This window comes from Pomacea canaliculata, linkage group LG1, assembly GCF_003073045.1.
Source record: "Pomacea canaliculata isolate SZHN2017 linkage group LG1, ASM307304v1, whole genome shotgun sequence".
NCBI classification, from domain to species: Eukaryota; Metazoa; Mollusca; class Gastropoda; order Architaenioglossa; family Ampullariidae; genus Pomacea; species Pomacea canaliculata.
In genome coordinates, this window is record NC_037590.1 from 8,285,871 (window position 1) to 8,309,561 (window position 23,691).

The 23,691-nt window shown below is 41.9% G+C and overlaps 3 protein-coding genes and 1 long non-coding RNA gene across 10 annotated transcripts; 1 reads left to right on the forward strand and 3 right to left on the reverse strand.

Annotated features, from left to right (window-relative positions):
- Positions 1-3,561: 3,561 nt before the first annotated feature.
- Positions 3,562-7,947, reverse strand: LOC112576096. The gene is made up of 3 exons (XR_003101755.1): positions 7,133-7,947; positions 6,542-6,621; positions 3,562-4,634 (listed from the first exon to the last, which is right to left on the reverse strand). It is a non-coding gene; the product is annotated as an uncharacterized LOC112576096 (long non-coding RNA).
- Positions 7,948-8,713: 766 nt separating this feature from the next.
- On the reverse strand, positions 8,714-11,104 carry LOC112574117. 2 transcript variants are annotated; one of them, XM_025254994.1, is made up of 3 exons: positions 10,947-11,104; positions 10,486-10,626; positions 8,714-9,827 (listed from the first exon to the last, which is right to left on the reverse strand). In XM_025254994.1, exons 2-3 carry the CDS (start codon positions 10,574-10,576, stop codon positions 9,517-9,519), a joined length of 402 nt encoding a protein of 133 aa, XP_025110779.1. In that variant the 5' UTR covers positions 10,577-10,626; positions 10,947-11,104; the 3' UTR covers positions 8,714-9,516. The 2 variants fall into 2 exon arrangements, with proteins under 2 accessions (XP_025110779.1, XP_025110789.1); XM_025255004.1 differs by having other exon boundaries at positions 10,486-10,629; positions 10,947-11,017.
- A 2,331-nt stretch (positions 11,105-13,435) lies between these two features.
- Positions 13,436-19,782, forward strand: LOC112574526. Of its 5 annotated transcripts, none has more exons than XR_003101454.1 (9): positions 13,436-14,050; positions 15,549-15,695; positions 15,881-16,168; positions 16,359-16,529; positions 16,775-16,828; positions 17,155-17,210; positions 17,684-17,750; positions 18,531-18,659; positions 18,914-19,782. XR_003101454.1 is itself a non-coding variant. In XM_025255658.1 (9 exons), the coding sequence occupies exons 3-9, from the start codon at positions 16,113-16,115 to the stop codon at positions 18,973-18,975; spliced, it is 540 nt and encodes a 179-aa protein (XP_025111443.1). In that variant the 5' UTR covers positions 13,436-14,050; positions 15,549-15,695; positions 15,881-16,112; the 3' UTR covers positions 18,976-19,782. The 5 variants fall into 5 exon arrangements, 2 of the variants coding, with proteins under 2 accessions (XP_025111443.1, XP_025111452.1); XM_025255658.1 differs by having other exon boundaries at positions 18,586-18,659; XR_003101453.1 differs by lacking the exon at positions 17,155-17,210 and having other exon boundaries at positions 13,439-14,050.
- Positions 19,783-19,883: 101 nt separating this feature from the next.
- Positions 19,884-22,506, reverse strand: LOC112574541. 2 transcript variants are annotated; one of them, XM_025255701.1, is made up of 4 exons: positions 22,172-22,506; positions 22,050-22,057; positions 21,156-21,419; positions 19,884-20,477 (listed from the first exon to the last, which is right to left on the reverse strand). In XM_025255701.1, the coding sequence occupies exons 3-4, from the start codon at positions 21,363-21,365 to the stop codon at positions 20,361-20,363; spliced, it is 327 nt and encodes a 108-aa protein (XP_025111486.1). In that variant the 5' UTR covers positions 21,366-21,419; positions 22,050-22,057; positions 22,172-22,506; the 3' UTR covers positions 19,884-20,360. The 2 variants fall into 2 exon arrangements, with proteins under 2 accessions (XP_025111486.1, XP_025111479.1); XM_025255694.1 differs by lacking the exon at positions 22,050-22,057 and having other exon boundaries at positions 21,156-21,439; positions 22,172-22,501.
- Positions 22,507-23,691: the final 1,185 nt, after the last annotated feature.

The following is a 23,691-nucleotide window of genomic DNA, read 5'->3' on the forward strand; positions in this document are numbered from 1 at the left end:
CACGGAGCTGACTGAGTGGTTCAACGGGAAAATGGCAGCGAGTTCCACAGTTCGTCAGAAACAATCGCTCGTCAAAGCGTCAGGTGCAGACCTCGGGCAGGAGGGGACAGGTGGGCTGGGGACAGACACAGGTGTGTAGAGGGAGAAGAGAGGATAAACATGATGTTAATTATGCATGCAGGAGACGAGCTCAGACGAAGCCACAACACATCACAGTCAGCTTGAAATCAGTTCAGGCGTGAACACAGCCAGCGGAGCGTGCAGGCGAGACGAGCAACAGGACCGACAACCAAGCGTGCCTGGGAACTTTCAACTCTTGACCTCTGTCTCGTACATAAAGTCCTGTGGAAAGGAGTCGCACGCAACTTGTCGCAAAGACAAAAAAAAAATAATAAAAGAATTCCCCGGCTGTTCATCATCCAACATATCGCACCCTCTACCATGCACACCACAGCATAGCAACAAAACAACAACAACAACAACAACAACCACCACCACCACCACCACCACCATATGACAACATGACTTACTGACACCATCCTAAGGACTGAACAAGTCATTAAGAGAAAGCTTCGCTTTTTCCTCTTTGGTGCCTTCGACTGTTTATTTTTTAAGTTGAAGCTGCTTATATTTAAAAAAGATCAGTACTTAAGCAAAGTAATTACAAGCAGATACGACTGATATAGAAGCAATATAAATAAAATAATAAAAATGAATATAGGAAACTAATTACCGGTGAGCAAACATAAACAAATAAGTATACAGACTTCAGACTATTTGATTTTTGCAATGGATGACAATGTTAAGAATCTGACAGCAGTTGTTAGTGAAGGCGTGTAATATTTCTTACTCTATTCATTTCTAGTACATCTCAAAGATGACAATACTACATCTCGTGGTCATCCATTGTTTTCTACCTGCTCAACACACTGTGATGTCAATGTAACCCTCTCTATTCTATTGTCGCTGCATCTGGAACTTTCTATTGTGCTATCACTGAGTGAAACTTTATTGTTCTGTCTGTAAAACTTTATTGTATTGTTTCTGCCTCTAACACCTTTTATCCTCCTGCCTCTATATGTAAACCTTTATTGTATTCTTACTGCCTGTACAACTCTTTACTTATCTCTATCTAAAACTCTCTTGTGATGCTGCTACATGTAACATTCTATTGCATCCATTCTATTGCTCCATGCAATTCTCAATCCTTCTGTCAATTCGTTTCAAACTCTCCATTGAAGGAGAACTCACTACTTTTCATGATTGCAGACAGACAGACAGATAGACATAGTGTACTCACGGTGAGAAGCCATATTTGCCAGGGACATGAGCGACAGCCCCAGCAAAAGATAGCCAGTCAGCAGGTTCATTTTTGCAGACGCCAAATGCCAAGAGCATCAGCCCACGAAACATTTGTGTCACTTTGTATCAAGAGATGGTCAGGTGGAAGCCAGATCCACCCAATGGCCTGGCTGCTCGCCGGCGTTTCCTACTCGCATTCCTTCGCCTATCAGACGGAGGGGCGATGGTGGCCCCCACCCCGGCCTTTGATTTAGTGGGGTGAGCACACATCTACCTTGTCGAGGCAAGTCTGGTGCTGTCTGTCACCTAGAAAAGAAAATCCCTCTTCAAACAAGATTTAAATATGGTCTTGTTCTTTCATCTCGTGAATTTCTTGTCTAAATCTTGTTCGCGAGTGATTTCATTTTGTATCTGCTTGATGTTGAACAGAAAATGGCAAGATCCATGAGCAGACATGCAAATGTGAGTGCACGGGAGATATGTGTCAGTGTGTGCGTGTATCTATATATATATGAGATATCTAGATTATTCATTATATTACCTGTGATTCAAAGATCGCAGACTAAAGCTACCAATGGTCAATTCGCCAGACAAAGGTGGCCAATGGAATCGTCCAACGATTTTGAGGACAATGAACAACATTGGCATCAGAATCTGTATTTGACTAAGCAGCATTGATATCAGGTTCTGTCGTAAATAAAACATCAGTATCAAGGCTGTCAGGTCTACACCTAAATAAACATCAGTCTCAGATTCTGTGCGTTCGTCCAGGCTCGTTTGTAAGCTCGGTTTTGATTGGTTGATGAGTTCATGAGCAGACTAGTGCTCAAAAATAAAGCACGAATGGTTGCATGGAAACATTGTTTAAACCTCTGACAAAATCTGTTCACACCAATGTTATAAATGTGTGTGTGTGTATATATATAAAGAAGAAAGCAGAAAATGCATTACTCGCGTTCATTCACGCTTTTATTTACTAGATTCTCATGTTTGTCGCTCAAATGCAACGCAGTATAATACACACAACACAACTGACAGCAATGGAATACAATACACTGCGATGCATTATTGTACAACTCAAAGTTTTATTCCAGTCTTAGGAAGATCAATTTGCAACTAGAAAAACATTTTGGCGTGTGAGGCGAGCGGTACTGTACCTCAGGTATCAGAGGATTGATGATTCTCGCTCACTCTACCTTCCTATAGCAGCTACATTGACATATCAACACACATACACACACACACACACACACACACACACACACACACACACACACACACACACACACACACACACACACACACACACACACACACACACATGTACATAGACACGTGCACACAAGCGCGCACATTTCCAAACGCATATGAATATAATTTTTCAGAACTGAAAGGTCAATAACCTTTTTAAAGTCGAGAAAGCCAAGCGTTCTATTGCTAAGAATGAAGGAATGTTTCTTTACAAAGTTAAACAGGTTACAAAGTTAATCACATAAGTAGTTGACATTTTCGTTGAAACATCCAGATATTAACAGTTTTTAATTGCTTAATGTGGCTGATTGTTTCCCATGAGAAACTCTATTCCTGTAGCCTGTCAGGATGTAAGGAAGATAGATTGTGTGGTCCGCTAGTGTCGGGCGTGGCAAACTCAAACCTTTGTGTGGGTTTAAGGTCAAGAACCTCGGAAACAATACCAAAGTACACTTTTAGTACAGGACATTAACATTAACTGTCAGAGTTGCTTGACTGTTGCCAGAAATCTCTGTCAGGCAGTGTGTTCGTCCTTTGTGAACAAAACACGAGGTTGTGGTTGTACTAAACAGTCGCACGGCGCCTGCTGGTCTCATCCCGAGACTTGGCGAGGTCCTATTTGTTTATTTGTTTATCCTGAAAGTCCGAGTGAAAAGAACAGCTACATTGATGCCTCGCTCTAATTATTATCATAGAATAAACATAAAGTTTGTTTACATTATAAATAACAGTCTTCTTTCCACTTAGTTGCAATATTTGACTACTTGGTAACAAAACTGAGTGTAGCCTTATGGTAGAATCAATTCTTTTTCATGTTATTCAATGTGATTTAATAGCTTCTCCCTTCACTCGGACATTTAGTGTGAATTAGTAGCTTCTCCCTTCACTTGGACATTTAGTGTGAATTAGTAGCTTCTCCCTTCACTTGGACATTTAGGTGGAAAGAAATCAGCGGCCGGAATAAGGTAGCTTGGTTTTTGTTTATAACATTTTTCTCCTTTTCAAAAAAAAAATCGAATGTTTTTATTGGGATAACAGCATTAAATGACAGACAGTTCATCTTATTAACTGTAAGAGGCGACAAACATTAGGCATCTACAATGAAGTCAACTCTCAGACCACACACAAGGCAAACAAGAGCATGTGCACTGAAGTGGAACATCAACAGCGTGACACGAGTTTGCTTTTTTCGTCGATGTACACTTCATGTCCTGTCGTACCTGGGGTAACATTGTCCCTCAGCGATGTTGTACAGTCACAAAAATAGCTTTTTGCTACTATTATCACTTTGCTTTGTTTGTTTGCTGGCGTGCATGAAAACATAATGTTTGCATGCGTTATAGAAGGAGGATAGGAGAAAGAGTTTTGCTGTATGTGGTGTTATGATTTGGTATTAAGCGATTATGCAGTTTTGAAGTCTAACAAACCTTCATGTACAGAGTTCACACCGGTTTTCCAACTGTTTTCTGTGCCTGTCCTTGGGTGAGCCCGGAACTAGCGGGATTCAGACCTCGCTCGTCTGGGGCGGCAGTCATGAAGCAAGGGCAAGGCGTTGCCCTCGGAAAACATGGGGAACGACAGGACAAAAGTCTTGTTTCCAAAGTTCTATAATGGTATCCACCCCACAGATATTGTTTTACCTCTGAGGTCTTTGTTATAAGGTGGTGACAAGGATGCTCTGGGGGTAGAGAAACATAAAGTAACATCCGAGGGGTGTGGGCACAGCCCTGTAACTACGAAACTAAGACGCTTTTCCTTGAGGTCCCCACTTGGGGAAAGGACTTGCTCTGGCTTCATGACTACGACTCCAGGTGTCTACACTGTCTATGCCAGCATGCCTCCTGTCTGAGAATCGGAGGAATATATGGCTGCACTCAGGTCGCTCTGTCGCTCCTCCGGGGACACAGCTGCGGCGTATTGCTGGTAATAGCCATCCAGCTGCACAGCTGTGATTTCAGCTCGCCCACCGACATCCACACAGAATGACGGCAGTGGGGTCACGCCCTTCTGGAGCCACTCCTGGCATTTCTGTTGGAGGAGAAGGAGGAGGATACTCGAGGCGATGTGCGTGAGGCTGGAGTCTGCTGCCCAGTAAAGAAACAGAGGAGGCGTGGATTAACGATCATCTAAGATGTTTAGTCAGACGATGACAGCACTACCCACTCTACTGCCATTCTAGTAGTGAAGCAGCTTCAAACCACTGATTCATATGTTCTGCCGTGAACAAAATACTTGGTCAACAATTAGAGCTACTTCAAAGAATTAAAGAGTTAAATTGAAACGTTTACAATGGTTTAAAATATCTATAACAAATCATTTAATCTTTAAACATTAAAAAATGGAAAGTGTGGCATACTACAATATTATAGTATTAAATATCGGGATATCTTAAAATAAAACTTCAAGCTGCTTAGATTTTCAAGTAACAAAAAGTCTTTAATATTAAATAGTAATAGTCATGTATGTAATAATTATAGCACAATAATGCCTAACATGGATAGTATGTTGCAATAATTATTTCAAATGTCCACATTACTTTTACTTTAAGAGTAAAATACAAATAAACAAAGATTTAAAACAAAATAATGCGAACGTTATCCAAATGCACATAAATAATAATTTGAATATTTTAAAGAACGGAAGATTTTTAGAGTCGTTAGTAATATGGTAGCCATAAAAACCACGAGGTTTTCAGACCATTTCCCTCCCACCTCCATCAAAGGTTTAATATTGTTGGTGATTATAGACTCCCGACACACCCTCGATAACAACATGGAATGTTTTTCCGGCCAACAGCAAAACAAACGTACACGGCGACATATATTTTTTAAATATTTCCAGGACCTTTATCCGTGATGCCGTGTTTTGATCCGTATAAAAGTATATCACTGAATATAAAGATATCAGATTCAAAGCTCTGAATACGTGGACAGGTTTCTTGTTAACGTAAAGAACCCGGATGTTGCCTGTGCTAAAACTTCCACAAGTAAACAACAACTGTCTGCACACCTCACACATTCTTGATCACGGAGTAACGTAGGTCCGTGGCTGTCGTCTGTCGTCTCTTATTACCTTCCCTGTTTAGTCGGGTAGCTATGAGCTGGGTGGGCAAGATGAGTTTTGTATTGACACGCTCACGCCAACCCTCAATTGCTCATCTCTGCTCCTGAGTGAACTAACAACCAGACCACGTGGCCTTCCTACTGACGTAGGCAATAAATAACGTACGAGACATCAGGACAATAGAGACAAAACGTGAATTAACAGACGTAAGAGACAGCAGGATGTCAGTAGACAAGACGTAACTGTCACGTGCTCGAAAGCAGGACGACAGGAGTTAACCACCGTGTAATATAACAGGACGTAGAAAGGTGACGTAAAAACAGTAAGAGTAGACATCAGTAGTCGAGACGTAACGTAGCACACGTGAGAGCTAGACATCCAAGACAAGACGGGACTGAGCAATGAGACAGCATACGTGACGTAACAGACGTAAGAGCTAGACATCAAAGACAAGACGTGACTTAACAATGAGACAACATACGTGACGTAACAGATGTAAGCAAACGACGCCAGAGACGAGACGTGACTTCACAATGAGACAGCTTACGTGACGTAACAGACGTAAGCACAAGACGTTAGAGACAAGATGTGACTTAGCAGCAGGGCATCAGTAGACGATACGTGACGTAACAGATGTAACAGCAGGACATTAGAGACAAGACATGATGTGACAAACGATTGTCTTTCAGTAATCTTTCGCACGTGCGCAGCTAGCAACTATAGACCACGTGCACATGCAGTCTAGTCATGTCGTCAGCAGCTACCTCTACTTGTTGGCGACCTTTTTAGTCTTGGGTCACGTCATCTGAATTCGCCACTTTACATATGAGTGATGCGCATGTCACCGAGGTCTGTCTCGCGATGCGCGCCCCTCGTGTGTTGTGAGCTTAAGTAGCAGTAAATGTGACGTGTGAAACTTGTATACCTGCAATTCTGAAAGAAGGTGATGCATCTGTTCCTTGGACAGCCGCGTCAACAGTCGACACCATCGGCAATCCCCTGCACCTGTGAAAGTGAGTTTTGTGGGTGTGGTCAGACGAAACAAGTGCATCCACCCATCTACTGCCTCGTGACGTACATACTGAGGGGTTATGTAACATCACCTGATGCCCTCGTCACCGTACTAGCTATTACTTGTTTTATGACACTAGCAACGAGAAGTTTATGCGTCACACACACACACACACACACACACACACACACACACACACACACACACACACACACACACACACACACACACACACACACACACACACACACACACACACACACACACACAAACACACACACACTCCGTTACCTCTCACTATGTGACTTAAAATGTTTGTATCTACTTTGTATCGTACAGCATTTATTGTATCTTATTGAAGGTGTATATATGTGCCTCGTGTTGCTGACGCCAGGGAACAATAGGAATCAAAAGAATTACGAAATGACAGACAGACAGACAGACAGACAGACAGACAGACAGACAGACAGACAGACAGACAGACAGACAGACAATTCTGCTCACCTTCAACAAAGACCTTAACCCCGGCGAACCACAAAGTATGGAGGGTGAGGACAGCAAGAAGACAGGGCGTCGTCTTCATTGTAGACGTTGTAGTGATGCCAGACGATGTCGGCGATGTCGGTGGACAAGGACGTTGATGAAGGTGTGCGGCAAGGCGGCGCGTGACGACAGTTATAGCCACACGGAGGAGGGCGGCTTCCCCTCAATGCTCGCATTTCCGTGCGTCATAGCCGCGCATAGGTCATCATCATAACCGTTAACCTCTTGTCGGGCCACCCAGCTCAAAGGTGATCACACTCAGTCAACATTCGTTTTTAAAAGCGCGTGATATTATTCTAACAAAGCAAAGTATACTAGACTTACATGGAAAGTGTGTTTGATTTCACATCCTGGCCTAGATGTTCACCTTTCAAACATCAAGGCGGGTTTAAAGGTCGCGAAGTTTGTTTTTTTTTAAATTTTAAACAGTTCAGTCATGTAGTCTGACCAGAGCCGAGGCCAAGATTCCACGTCATCCAGGCGTTATTTACAAACACTGACCATGTGACGTGTCAGTGGAGCAGGGAAATCGGTTTAGAAGCGAAAGGGTTAAGTCTGTCCAGCTCCACGTGTGTGAAGTTCCTGTTATTTCCCGGCCACGCTCACCTCCGGGGACTTTCCCCAAAGATCCGCAGTAATAACGCTATTTATAGCTCCACCTGGACTTTACCTGGACCTGGACTTTCCGGCGAACGCCAACGCGCTGACTGTTGGAATCCTCCCATCCTGTTTGTCGTGGCCGTTAGACTGTCTCGAGACTCACACAGGGAAAGCAGGCTCCCTCCCACCTTACTTGGAAAAAACACACTCAGTCTGAACTGCCTGCGTGTACAGGAGACAGGAGGGTCTCCTTCCCTCCCATGTAGTGTCAGAGAGAAGTCACCGTTGTCAATAGCAACGCGACGCCACAAAGGTAGCAGCCGTAGAAAATCCTGTCTGGTGTGTCCGTTGAGCAAGACTTTCCTCATTAATATGGTGATAATGAGGGACACTACTGGAGTAAAAATTGTGGTAATGAGGAAGCTAAGGGGTAATGAGGTGCTACGGAGAATGAAGATGGTAATGAGGCACTACGGAGGTAAAGACAGTAGTAAAAGCAGATAGAAACTAGTGAAGGTGGCACACTGTGTGCATAATGACGGTATAGATAATAGAAGTGGTGCACTGTGTGCATGCAAGCACAAGAAGGTCGTCTGGCGGTTTTGTTTTGTTATTGTTATATAGTTGGGTTTTATTGTTTGTTTGTTTTTTTTGGCCAGCCTGTGATGACAACACCGCGGAAGGATCTGCTACACTTGCGTGCACGTCGTCTCCATACCGGACATACTTCTCTCCAGGTCGTTGTCGAGCTCGGAACACCTTCCTCTTTCCTCGTGAATGATAGAGGGATAACCCTCACCTACGCTAAAAGTAGAATACGAGGGTAAAGCTGATGTTTACATATGACTGTGTTTAGGAGGATCTGTTTACGCGTGTTTACACTGTGACACTATCGTATGAACCGCTCACAACTTCAAACACACAACAACAAAAAAACGTTGATTGAAGGTGAAAGACTTGTTTATTGGCGAAGTCTAGCATTTACAAGCTGCAGCTTTTATATCACACAACTTCCTGTAAAACACCATGTCACGGTGCTAAAAATAATCATGACGAGGTTACGCTTGACTTCTCCTTCAGCTCGGCTGTCTTCACGCTCACGTGTGAAAAATAAACTCGTAAATTTGAATATACATCGCTGGGTCAGGAAGCTGGGGGCTAGGGCGTGGTGACAATGCAGATAACCTAGTCTCACGTACGACTGATGGTAAGAAAGAACGAACGAAAGAAAGAAAAAAGAGAGAACAAAAAAGAAAGAAAAAATAAACAAATAAACAAACAAAAGAAAGAAAGAAAGAAAAAGATGGAAGAAAATAAGTAGAGTTATTTAGCTTTCTAATGCTACAAAAATTCCCTTGACATCATTGTCATTTCCTTGCAATGTGCATTGGTATAGTTTCTGCGTCCAAGCAAAACATTCGCTAAAAGATAATTTTTAAAATACATAAAAGCGGGTAGCTCAAATCAAAGAGTTGTACAACAGCATCAAAGAGTTCTTTGGTTTAAGATTCAGTCCCCCAAACCCCTACAGGTATGTTCACATAACCTTTGTTCCCCTGTCACTATTGTTGTCACACACGGGGTGGATTCTCATGCAACCCATTACAGGACCACGAGGATGACATCGCTCATTCAATGTCGGAGGCTCCTCTACCCATCTTGGCTCTTCCTTCGCACACACACACACCCCACACACCCCCCACACACCCACTTCTGAACGAGACTGCGAGGTTCGTTGACAAACACTAATCCCAGGAGCCATGCTTTCGTCTGACATTATCGTGGTCCCGCCTCCTCTCGTCGTCCGACACCAGCCCCCAGTACTGTCGGTAGTTGTCGCACAGGGTGGTGTCGGACACCTTGGCGGTGGCGGCGGCGCCGGTGGCTGCGGCGTTCACACAGAAGGCCGGCGGACGGCGGTTCAACCGCCTCCACTCCTGGCAGCGTTCATTGAGGATCAGCCCGATCACTCGTGAGGGAATAAAGTTCGATCCCCCTGGAGTTGAGCCCGGTACTTTCCCGGGAGCCTGGCACACGCCTTGCCCTGGAGGGTAACCTGGACAAAATGTGAACATAGTACACACGTTATCATGTGAACACGAGTGCATTGTTATATAAACACAGGAAGCACATTGTCGTGTGAACACAGCATGACATTTGTGAACACAAGGCAAGACACTGTCGTGCGAACAAAAACACTTTATTGCCATAGTTTGAGCTCCGCACTGCGGACTAAAAGAAATGTTAAAAAGAATGTGGACAGAATACAACACATTGTTGTGTGAACACGGTAAGCACATCGACATAATGTAAAATGTAGTGCAAATCATTCTCAAATGAACACACTGATCACAAGCTGCAATAAAGGTTTGTGGTTGGTGTTGCACAGTGAATGTTCCTCCAGATATTTCTGTTTTTGTCCATCTCTCTACAGCGTATTTTCCTGCTGCACAGTTTATTTCCTCTGTAGGCAGATCCTTTTCGAAAAGTTCAATATAACCGAGAGTATACAGTGTGTTTTGATGTGAATTGTGCAGTTGCAGTAATGAGTGTATTTCAAAGTATAAACAGTATCCAGTGCATGTTAAAGTATAACCAATGCACACTGTTTTGAAATACATTTTTCGGCACTGGTTGTCTAGGAGTTTTACATCAATACAATATAAAAATAATTGTGAACTATCGTAGGCTTTTAAAGAAAAAGATGGACATACCCCGTTCCTCTCTCGACTGTGGATGAGAAAGGACGAGAATCGAACTCAACATCGTCACTATGACGACAGCTGCCAGCAGTCGACGATCCATTGCTTGTCTTTGATGCCAAATAGCTGAAGAAAATAACTCTTTGGAGACACCTGCTGACAAAATATTTTAAATAGATTCTGTACTATCCCTTTATTACATCAAATCAACAACAATTAGTTCTTCAGCTCTCGTCTAAGCAGACATAATAGCAACAGTTTGAGAAGCAAAACCATCGGAGACCTGACCGTAGGGGGAAGAGGGATGGCATGGAAGCGGAAATTGATATTTTACACCGAAGCAGCAAGTGGAAGGTTATTTTGTGGTAAAGAAGCCGGTCATGGAACAGATGCAACATGCAGAGAATTTTCGTTTAAAACTTAATTGGCAACTTATTCTGACACCCGTTCTTACGATCACTATTTCGTCTTACCTGTCTGTTGCTCTTGAGACGTCACTTGAAGATCTGGGTAGGTTTCAACGATGGCACGTCACTGGGTCCCCGAGTTTCAAGTGTGCAGCTTATATAAAGCGTGCAGCAGGGGTCAAGAGGAAGAGGTCAGCGGTTTTCTTCCCTTGTCTGACATTGAAATTAATCTTGGAAGTGGAGTTTCCTGTACGACTTTCCTGAAAACCCTTGTCTATTAGGCCAAAAGATGACTAAAAAAAAAGGAACACAGGATGAATGTATTTTCCTTATCCAGTTTTTGTTTTCTTTCATTCGAGTTTTATTAATGATGTTATCGCAACCTTCGTTATCTGAAGGGTTAAAAATCTACGTGCGGAGTTGGGTAGAGTCGCATTACCTGTTTGTACAGAGTTTATGGGTAATAAGTTTGGAGGCAGCACATTGTACGATGCGTAGAAAAGACTATTTACCGATTAATCATACGTACGCATTGTGTTTCTAATTATTTCTGCAAATGTCTAAGTTGCCCGCATTTTTTAATTAAAGGGACATAACTCAACATAGGACGCTAGCAACCTAGTGTAGTATCGTCCCCTTCTTGTGAGCATTTGCTCAGATGAACCTGTGAAAGATTTGACTAATCTACAGAAAATTATTCGCTTGGAAAAAAGAAAATAAAAAAGCAAAGCTAACATCCTGTTTTAAAGTATTAATGTTTCGGCTTGATCGGAGATAACGAAAAGTTCAGCTGGTACAGGCGGGTGAGTGAAGATGGTCGATCTAGAAAAGACCTGGGCAAAGGCCGGCCCGCCTCCTGTCTCTGACCGGCCGGCCCGCTGGCCCGCCTGCCAGTATATATACTATATATACAGTATTGGGTAAAACTGAGTTAACTATATTAGTCCGGCCCTCTAAAACCATCCCAATTTCTCATGCGGCCCCTTGGGAAAATTAATTGCCCTCCCCTGATCTAGAACTATGTATGTGAAGCGGTGATCCGTGGTTTTGAACGCTTCGTGAAACTCTTGTTGACACAAATGTCACTGAGCAATAGATTCTGAATTCATAGCACAATAAGAATTTTTAAAATCAGATAACTGAAACGTATAAACGTGCAACCGGAGTCGAGTGTTGGTATTGAGAGAGAGAACATAGACAGAGCCTCGCGCATGGTACTTCAGTGTGTGAGAGAGAGAGAAAGGACAACTCTTTATTTACTAGTGTAACAGAATGAGTAACGTTTGTAGGTTTTTTTTTGTTTTTTTTTTTTTTAAACATCTCGATTTAAGGAAAGGAAACTAAAATGCTACTACAAAATAAAGGCCTTAAAATAATGGAAAATTAACGAGAGAAAATTAATGATAAATTAATTTAGGCATAAAGATGATAATGTTTCATTTGACAGCAATTTTTTTAAATAATGCATCAGTAACATATGGTGCACATTTGTTTTCTCATTGTTAGTGATTGTGTGTTTATGTTAGGTGGGAGGTCTCTACAGCGATCTAAGGTTTGATACAGATTTTGGAGAGAGAGAGAGAGAGAGGGTGGGAGGAGAGAGGGTGGGAGGAGAGAGGGTGGGATACACGCAACATTCAAATCATTAAATTTCTTTCTTTCGCTCGTCTTTTTATTTTCTCTTTTTTTTTCCATTTATGTTGTCAGTTAAAAAAAGCTTATAACGTATGTTTCAGCAGACAGGGAAGAAGCAGCTCTTCCTCACTGAAACTGTGAAATTAATGACGACTTTGCCTCTAGATGCGGGCTTGAGTTTATCAACGTCAGGAGTGGTCCTTTAATTACAACATTTGGACACAGATATACGAAAGTCGTTGTGGTAAACAATTTGTTTTATTTCAAGGTGTATTCCATGTGGCAGACAAATATAAATGCACCGTAGTAACACGTTATATAGCTATGTACTCCACAATCTATCATCATCATCACACACAAGCAATGGTGTACCTCCTGACTCCCATCTTTCTGACCTCTGTCTAATGTCAGCAGTGTCAAGGATTTCTTTTCTGCGATTGTTCCGGAGAGTTGTGATGTTGCGATGTCACACCAAGCTAGTTGTGCTCGTTGTGCTCGTTGTGCTCCACTGCAGACATCGAGCTGCTGTGGGAGGCTGGTCCCTCCCATCACCCTTTACTCTAACAGTTGTGTATATGTCACAGTGTTTCTGCCTGCGAGGCCCATCACCGAGAATTGTGTTTTGAGTTTCCATACAAGTGTTAAACAAACTTCGAACTTTTTAGTTATATTTGAAGAATATATGAAGAACTTTTTATGGAAGATTTCATGCAGTGGACTCCATTGCCGACGGCATCGACTGTGGTGATGGCATTCGCCTTCTTCACCTAAGTGGCTGCGCTCTCTTGTTGTGAGACACTGGGATCCTACCTTTGATGTTATTTAATAACGACTTCCGATGGCTGCTGGGCAAAATTATTTTAATTTTGTTTAGTGCCTGCTGTTTAAGAGGATACAATGTACACTAAATGTCCACTAACTGTACACTAAATGTCCACTAGCTGTACACTAAATGTCCACTAACTGTACACTAAATGTCCACTAGCTGTACACTAAATGTCCAGTAGCTGTACACTAAATGTACACTAGCTGTACACTAACTGTCCACTAACTGTACACTAAATGTCCAGTAGCTGTACGCTAAACGTCGACTATGTGTGTATAAGGTTCTCATATAGCTGGCACCAGTTGCCTTTTTAAAATAAAAGACGTTAACCATCATGTAATGTCTCATTTTATGAAGATTAATTAATTAATTAATTAATTAATTTCCCGGAAGGGATTATTCAAGATGTTTAGTACTTTGTAAAACCACTCTCACGGAGTTGAATGGGAAGTGGACAGCACGCGATGCCCAGCAGCGAGACAGCGTCACAAAGCGTGACGTCACTCAACAATGACGTCAAGCCCCGGCGACAGAGAACAAACGCGCGTCAGTAACAGCAAGGCTTGTTTTTATCTGGCCTACCCCTCTAGGGACAAATAAAATGAAATCGCTGGAAAATGACGTCAAGAGTCGTCTGCTTATTCGCACTTCCAGCGAAAAGTGAGTGGACTGAACTTCGCGGGAAACTAATTTTTGTTTTTAAGAAAAGGTAAGAGAAATGTCTGACACTCGATATGGTAGATGCTGTGATTGTAGTGTTTGTGTGTTTATGCGTGTGAGCGACGAGCTTCATCAGACCCATCCATCAGCAGCAAGCGACTCTGACGTAACACCAAACACACGTATATTACTGCAGTAGGTAGACTAGAACGTGAACGTGATCTGTAGTAACTTGTGAGATTTGACTTAATATCATCCTTCCTGCAGGTTCTTTCTAGTCTAACCTACGTCACGCCCTTTGCTCTCTGCTTTTCACAGCCGCAATCTTCTTCAGTCGCAGTTCAGTAGCTCTCGTGATTATTACCTTCTGCTGTTAAATATGTGATATTATTATTATTATTCACCGGATTTTGTAAGATGAGTCTTCGACTTTAAATCTGTTGTGATTTCCCTTTGATCAAAGCAACAACCCCTCCAGTATTTTAGTATTTTTATAAGAAAAAATGGTTAGGAAATGTCATAGCTAAAATAAAATGTAAGTGATTTTGAAAGTTTGATTTAAAACTTTCATTTAAGATTTTGTTCAGAAAAATCAAGTCTGTTGATATGAAAATGATGTTCATAAAATATTTCTTTGAGGCTGAGGCACAAATAATGCTTGCCTTTCTTACCTGTCAGTGGGTTTGTTTTTTGGGGGTTTTTTTAGGAGGTGAGATGTTATTTGCCTGTTTGCTTTTATTTTCATCAGCAGGGTCCGCGCATCTTTATCAACAAAGGCTAGAAGGAAATAAAAAAGTTTATTTTTCTCTTTAGATCCCGTATAACTTGCAGTCTACAGATGAAAGCGAGATCTAGTGGAACATTCTAGATTGTTACAAGAGTTGTAGTTGTTCTCGGCGTTTCTACAATGTCGATGCATTTGTTTCAACCTACCTGCCTCTCTTCTTCATTTAGCAAACAAACTGCCGAATCACAATTTATTTTCATATCGCGCAAAGATATAGTACTTGCTACAGCAACAGAATGTCTCCACACTAGAGGATGGAAAGTCGTCATTGTTGTCATTCTCATCAATTGAAAAGGGTGTGGTAATAATTTCTTTATTAAAATTATGAGTACATTTTCCTGCTGGGAGCTTGCTCATAGGCGTGCAATCATGATTGCTACGTAATAACTGTTACTGTGATATTACTGTGATATTACTGTGATATTATTGTGATTACTGTTGTCATTCTGCAAGTGTATCTACATTTGTATTGTAACTGGATTTCATTGCTGTGACATTTGCCACCATAACAAAGGCAAATAAAAACATTGAAGTGTTCAATAAAGCGTTATTAAACCGTCTATATATTTTTACATCGGGTGTGGGTTTTATTGTTAGTACATCTTTCACCCTAACAAAGGTAAATAAACAAATAAATGATTAGAGTTGTGGTTGTGGTTGTGTCGTTGGACAGTAGACTTAATTACTTTAGCTAAACTCTAAAAATTGATTGGTTTAAGCATAGTTTTAATTCTGAGAATATTTTTCTGTGTATAAAAAGCCTGAAAGTGAGGAGAAGCAATCCGGCCCCTGACTCACGATGTATGACGAGCATCTCACGACAGCTGCTGTGTCACTGGTTGTTGGCTTTGCGGCCCATCTGTTTTTTATTTTCAGCTTTGCATACACCTGGGAATTTTGGCGACAGGTAAAGATGATCCTTATATAAGGCAATTTTGAAGATAAAAAGACATTACAAAACTACAGAAAATTTGACTAATATTTTTGTCTTTCGGTGCAGCAAATTTGAGAATATAAGGCTGAATTATTGACTGCAATCAACTGTAGTTGAAGAAAAGCAGCACGCAGAAGATAGTTACTATTTATGTGCAGGTCAAGTGGTACATCATCGTCATGACTGTCGGCAATGTTCTTAGTCTCTATAAAATGGTCCTGACAGTGATGATCCTCGGGAAGTACTGGTCCATCTCCACGGATGAAGCCTACAAATTCGTGGAGTTCATCTCTTCGCTTGGACTCTGCCTCACCAACATGTCCATCGCTGCCTTGGCTGTCCACGTCCTCCTGACCTCAGCCACCGGTTGCCAGGGCAACACTTGGCGACATGGATTTCTCATCGGTGTTTTCGTCCACTGGAGCCTATCCCGGACTTTGTACCAGGTTACTGAGTAGACACATCGCCAAGAAATTTCACAGATGTTCGAAATAATGTATGACTTGCATAGCAAGGAAGAGCGTCTAATTAAGCATGCTGCTTTGACAATGTGTGTGTGCAAGTAATAATTACAATGTCCTCTCTTTTTTCTAAATATTACATATTTTAAGAGGAAATTCATTTCTTAAATTGCAGATCTTCACTCCTTCGGCGAAACATAAATTACTATGCACCAATGGTTTTAAAGATGAAGAAACAGAAGATCATACCACATTGGCTTTACAGTGATTTCCGTGGTCTTACCTCTAATTATTATAATAAGCGCATGTGTGGCATCTATACTTTTGAACAGAACTTCCAACAGAAGTGAGTGAGTGATGGAAGAATCTCACACACGAGAAATATAGTTAATTTTTATTTTAAATTTTACCTCGATAAAACGTCCGAAAGATCAGTGGGTGAGTGATGGATGCATGAAAAATAGTTAATTAAAACAATACGGTGAAACTCTCAAAATATCAGATAAGTACTGAGAAATGCACTAATAATAACATAATGAAAAGCCTTTTAATTTTTTTTTTCGAAACGCTGATTTTACTGACATTTTGCAGAGACTGTCATCTCGGATGTGGACAATGCCGAACTCTCTCTGACGATATTTCTTGGTGAGTGTTTCTTTGCTGCCGGCTGTTGTCAGAATGAAACTTGCTACCTACCTTGCCTTTATCCAGTTTCACTTACTTTTGATTTTTCCTTTTCATGTTCTCTCTAATGTTTTAAGGAATACAGGTCAATTTAAGGGTTTAAGGAATACAGGTATAAGTCAGGTTTAGTAGTTAATTTAGAGAAGTCTAACATTGTAGTATTAAGAAGTGGTATTTTATTTCTTCCCATGAGAAATAGTTATTTGTAGTCAAACATACGTGTTATAAATATGTATAAATATATGAGTATCTACAAGTCGTCTGTCCTCTCGTGCTTTCAATGGCAGGGCTAGTCGTGCCAAAAAAGGTGTGGTTGAAATCCTTAGGGCTTTGTGGTCTATTGGTGAGCATGCTCCTGATGTTTTCTTAAAATTGTTGGATTCTCAGATTCTTTCTATGGGATCTATGCAGCAGAACCACGGGTGATTGTTACCAATGTCAAAACAATAGAAACAGTTCACACTATTGCTTTAAAAAAAATTGTGGAAGTCCCACTACAAACCTATATCGCACTAGTTTATGGAAAAACATCAAGATACCCCTTGTTAGTAACTGCTTTTGTAAAATGAATTAAATACTGGTTAATGCATTACAAATGTACAAAGTCATTGTGATGTCACCCTCCTATGGCCTAGGGAATAACATATTCTCACACATACACACACTCTCTCACACACTCTCTCTCTCGCATAAACACACTCTCTCACATACTCTCTCACCCATACACACACTCTTTCTCAAACACTCTCACTCTCTCTCTCTCACATGTACACACATACACACGTGCGATGTCATGCTGTTTGCTTTTGTTTGTAGGTCTTCTGGTGGCAACATACAATATTCCTTTCAATGTTGCTTATCTTGGGATTCACAATAGAGACAAGTGAGTAATGCACCGTTATTTTGTAGCAGTAACATTTTGTGTGACATGACGATAAGCTAAACGTTACAAGTGTAAACACCTCTTGCTGGGACAATCACGGATCATATGACTAGCAGTCCAAAACCTTTTCAATGACACCGTAAACCTTTGTCTACAATTTGATATTCACTTTTGGTCCCCAGAGAGGGAGGGATGCTAAAGGAGGAGGAGGGAGAGACTATACGCCAGTGTCTGTACGATGTGTCTACTAATGCATCTATAACTGTGATTGGTTTGTCTACTAATGTTTCTATGACTATGTTTAGTCTGTCTATCAGTGTGTCTTTGACTATGTTTTGGTCTGTCTACCTGTGTGTCTATGTGTTTGGTCTGTCTACCTGTATGTCTATGTGTTTGGTCTGTCTACCTGTGTGTCTATGTGTTTGGTCTGTCTACCTGTGTGTCTATGTGTTTGGTCTGTCTACCTGTGTGTCTATGTGTTTGGTCTGTCTACCTGTGTGTCTATGTGTTTGGTCTGTCTACCTGTGTGTCTATGTGTTTGGTCTGTCTACCTGTGTGTCTATGTGTTTGGTCTGTCTACCTGTGTGTCTATGTGTTTGGTCTGTCTACCTGTGTGTCTATGTGTTTGGTCTGTCTACCTGTGTGTCTATGTGTTTGGTCTGTCTACCTGTGTGTCTATGTGTTTGGTCTGTCTACCTGTGTGTCTATGTGTTTGGTCTGTCTACTAATGTGTCTCCATCAATCCGTACGCCTCACACGTCTACATTTCTGTTCTCCAAGTCTGGGCCTCGACTTGTAGCACCACACCTCACAATTGTGTCCAATTTATCTACAGTGACATCACACCAGTCTACTGTCGGCTGTACTACTTCACATTCTCCTTTCCAGCCGTCACTTCCTGTGCCTGCGGTACGTCACACAAGTGTCTCAGCCGTCCTGCTTGTTTTTCGATCATTCATTGTCCCTTGCCGCTTTCCATTTTTCAGTCAGTTCAAAACGACCAATTTACTCTGAAAAAAAACCTTATTTTCTTTCTTTTTAACATCTGCAGTTTTCTTACGTTCTTGTGCGCGATTGGAGAAGGGGAGTGAGAAAGAAAATGTATTTTTGGTTCCGTCCGACCCTTTATAACACCTTCGTCACTTTTATTTGTTTGTTCGCAGCCACATTTGGATATGCCTTGGCGTTTCTCGATCGCTACTTTATGCCTTCAGGCAGACAGTAAAACAACATTGACAAGCACAACATAACGGGTCAACTGACCCCAGCGGTCACGCACAACAACTGACCCCAGAGGTCACGCACAAGGGACACAAACCGGTCAGCTCACTGAGTTGTCCTCCAAACCGTTACAGCGACTTGTCTACCATCAAACTGCCTTCATTATAGCTGAAGTTCTCTTAAGTTCATTTCTAACCGAGAAATTGCTTTAAACAGCTTAGAGACGTGTTATAATTTAGCTTCGTAGTTTCCTTTTTTTCTGGTGTTTGGACCTTCATTGCAGCAATTCGCTAATTTAAACACTAAAACGAAGTGTGACACCATGAGGTCAAGCTTCTTTATTTTCTGTGTGAAATTATGATCTCGATGCCTGTGTAATACATTTGTTCAGATGCTACACACACTAACCCCACTCTCGCCGTCGATCTCCACCTCACGCGCCGCCGCTAAAACAATATTCGGCAATACGACATGCCAAACAATAACGACAATGGAAACAGTGACTAATGCCTAATGTCTCGAAATACCTACCCACCTTATCTAAAAACAACCAATATTTTCATTTACTATGGGTTGAATTCATGAAGCGAGGGTAAGTCGTTACACAGGGGTAAAAATGCATTTATGCCATAGCTAATAAAATGCAAATAAAATAAAAAGTGTGTGATTAATTATACTAATCAGACATGTCGTACAACAGCACACAGCCGTCACAAGGGCCAATATAACCGTAGTAGGTAAAAGTAATGTGAAGATAAAGATCTTAATGAATAGATAAGTATCAATATGTAATGACATAGCTCTTGACTCTAATCAAAGCCGCATGCTTGATCAGTAAAACAATATTTTGCATTCTCGGATTATTTTTTTATTCGAGATTCACAAAAGAAATACTCAAAACAACAACAAGTCTTTGTTTAGGAACAACATATATTGACATCTTAAATCATGTTTCATTTGTTCCGAAGACAAACAAAAACAGATGTAGAAAACTAAATTGAAAACATGAGTTTCCTTTCGGAGTATTTCTACCCACATCTTAGTTTTATTTCAAAGATCGGCAGTGTAGTCATCATTCTTATTAAGTACCTTATAACATGTGGCAACATATTCATCTGCAGATCACAATATTTTCTTGATCACACCTGCAGGAACACGTTCATCGCAAACAAACAAAAAATGTGTTGACTGATCAGCTAACACAAGCATGCTTGCTTCACAGCGTCGGTAGTCTGTCTGTTGATCTTACCTTTGTCCCACTTCTCAGAAGTTGTAGTTAATTTACTTTCACCTGCAAGGTGCGACACTTTCAGTTTGTCTTTCCAAGGTTCCAGCAGCGTGAGTTCAGTTCAGTGTAGCGGGGAAAGTAATCATCTGAAGCTGTTTCAGTTATAACCTTTCCAAGCATAGGAGGAGAGAACACCCATGTCCCGATAGATTGACGAAGCTCACTCGACGATCTCTTTCTGGAATTTTGTCTTTCTCTACTTTGGTTAGTCTCTCCAGCTGTCGAAGAAAGGAAGAGCAACTCATTTTTTTACAACGTTCTTTGCAAAAATGTAGTATAATGTTTAGCAAATTATTACTGAAGTAGTAGTTGAATCACAACTATATTCATGTCTTCGCCGCTCCACGAAGACATTGTGATCGAGCGCGTGCAGTTAGGTAAGCAAAATTGTTAACGTCAGTTTGAATTTTCGACTGAAGTATATCTTTAAATGCACCGAGGTAATATTGGTACTAAGTACATGTTATAAAAGAATATCTGGACTTGTTTGAAATGAAAGATATAATTTTCAATGCTTAAAATATACTTATATTAATTTGTTATTTTTTCGCACGTAGCTAAAACAAAACAAAATTTTTTTTTTCACCTAAAGAAAAAAAAAGGAGCAATGCCTTTAAAGATAAAATGTAGCAATGAAATGAATACAAGAAGGCTCAATGCAAGCAAAGATGTTAGCATATTTTGGAAGATCTAGAATGTCAACGACGGAAATATCTCACATGAATGTCTCCAAAACGAGGAACGAGGCAAAATACATCATGAAAATTTGGCTTCAGTGGAATATTCATAAAATTCTGATAGACAAAAGACAAAGACTTTACAGCTAATCGTCCAAGAATTTTCTTATATATACACACACACGTGCACGCTTATTTGTACTAGGAGGTGTTGCTGACCATGGCGTCGATGTCCTCTCTCTTCATGTGCTTGTTGTGGCGGATGTATGTGGGTTTCTTGTTGGTGGGCACTGTGTACAGGCGCTGGACAGTCTGCTCGATCTCGTACTCCGTCATTTTCTGGTAGCCCAGGCCGAACTCCGGCTTGAGGATCGTCCCCCAGGGCTGCTTGCTGCTGCGAGGTCGCACGGAGGACCTGATGGTGGTCATCCTGACGTCGTCCTCACCTCCTCACAAACTCTCAGGCTCACCACGTGGGAAACGAGACAGCAGCAGCGATGACACTGTGGAGGTGAGAGCAGAGTTTATTGCCAGAAATAGGTCAGAAGATGAAATCACATTTGTAACTTGAGGTTTAGCACTGGGACAGAGCGATTCGGCATTTAGTCAAACGTTCACTCATCTTCTTTAAAGACAAATTATAGGAAGACGGCAAATACTTTCATGTCCTGACAATGATAGAATGACAAATGTAGTGATAGAGTGTTTTCACAGAGTGTACAGTAAGAGTGTGGAAGACGGGTCTGTGTCTTACAATTATGGCTTTACATGAAACACAGGACTGAACGCTACAGTCAGTGCTTGACATCAAAAACAAAATGTACATTATAAAGACATCAGACTGTTGACACTAGACTCTCTTAGAGACAAGCGACGTCCTTCACACAGAGACAAGGGGAATGAGTGCACGCGAAAACAAGATTATTTATTTTTTATTTATTATGTGCCCCTCCCACGTCACCTCACGACAGCTTTGTTTACTTGTTACCACACACCAACTGACATATTTCTGTTACACCTTCCTGGTGTAGAGGGAAAGACGGGCAGAAACAACAGACCTGCATGTACAAGTCCTACTACTAGTGGAAACATAGTGTGCCGGCGCGAGATCAAAGGAGACGAACCTATTGTAAACAACGAGTCACCGAGGTAACCACACAGCCACCAAATACAAAAATCAATCACCACGTCTTCCTCTCACCTGGACAGAGAATTATTGTCGACTTTGAACTTACCGACAGACGTGGAGACGTCCGTAAGCTGGTTGGCGCTCGTGTTGTTTGAAGTGTGTTGACAAGAGAAAGGTTTGTTGTGTGGAGTAGAGTCAGTCACTGAAGCTGTTGCCAACACCACACACACCTGGGGTGCAGCCACCCACCTGTCCCACCCGACGCCGGACGGCTGCCAACGAACACTGGAGGTCCCCAGGCTTGGCGACGCAGTCTTGCTGTAGACGTTGGCATTTCTTACTACGTGTACTCACTTCTTTCAGTTTATTTATCTGCTCGTCGAGATTAGAGAACAGGGGGAGGGGGAAATGTAAATCACTTTGCCAGCAAATCACCCACCCGTCTGTTACTTTACCCTGGAGTGGAATTCATTCTCTGGCCAAGGGCAGGGAGTATATGCCTTCCCGAGGACCCGATGATCGAGTTGATTTACTTCACCCGTTCTCTCTCTCTCTGTATGTGTGTGTGAGAGAGAGAGAGAGCGAATGAGAAGTGATCAATAGCCCTGTAAATGCAGGCGATAGTGTGGGTAGAAATTCGATCTAATCGGTGAACTGATATCGCTCTCTCTCGGGGGTGCCTTTGATAGCCAGTCTTATAAACTGCGCAAAGAAAGCTAGTGAGTGAGTGAGCACTGAGCAGGTGAGTCACTGAGCGAGTCAGTGTAAGTGCAAGTGAGTTAGCGAGTGTGACAGAGAGACTGGAGGAGACTATGGCGTCTCTCTATCACAGGTCCACAGGTCGGTCAGGCCGCTTCACATCAAGATTCCGTGCAAACGGCCGACTGATGTAGTGGGGGGAAGGCCGGTAGAGTGTAGTAGTCAGAAACTCAGGGTTCAAATCTCGTCTCGGGACACTGTATGTGACGCTTGGGGGCTGGGTGTATTTTCCTACTTGATCAACCAAACCGACTGCACAGTTTCCTACTAGTGACACACACACTGACACACAGAACAGCACAGGTAGCATGTGACAGAGTGGTCTACCTGGCGTGGAACATGATGTGCATCTGATGACAGCTCAGGCACAGCTCTGTGTGATGACAGTTTGCCGCTCACATGCTCATGTCGCTTCACTAACAACGCACACATTTGGCGCTTATAAGGCTCGAGGTCACGTGACGATAGGTTCACTGCTCACAGGCTCGTGCTGTGCGGTGTAACACACCTGTAGCACTCACTAGTGTCTGCTTTACTGTGTGAATAATTTAGACACCTTCACGAGAAGTACACACACCCGAAACTAATTCCGACTAAGATCGAGGTGTAGGTTAAAAAACAAAACAGTTTCTACGCTGGCATTTACGGGTAGGGGATAGGGGTAGGTCGGGTCGGTAGTTATGAAATATGGGTAACGTTACCACAGGGTTAGATATGAGTTGAGGTGTTGTGACGGATCCTGTAACTGGAAACTGAAGCAGACCTTAGAGGTGTGATAACCTCACGGCCACAGTTCACAGCTTACACACGACTTGCTAGGTGAGAGCAAGGTGGAGGTAAGACAAACCCTGGAAGTAAAACCCTTGC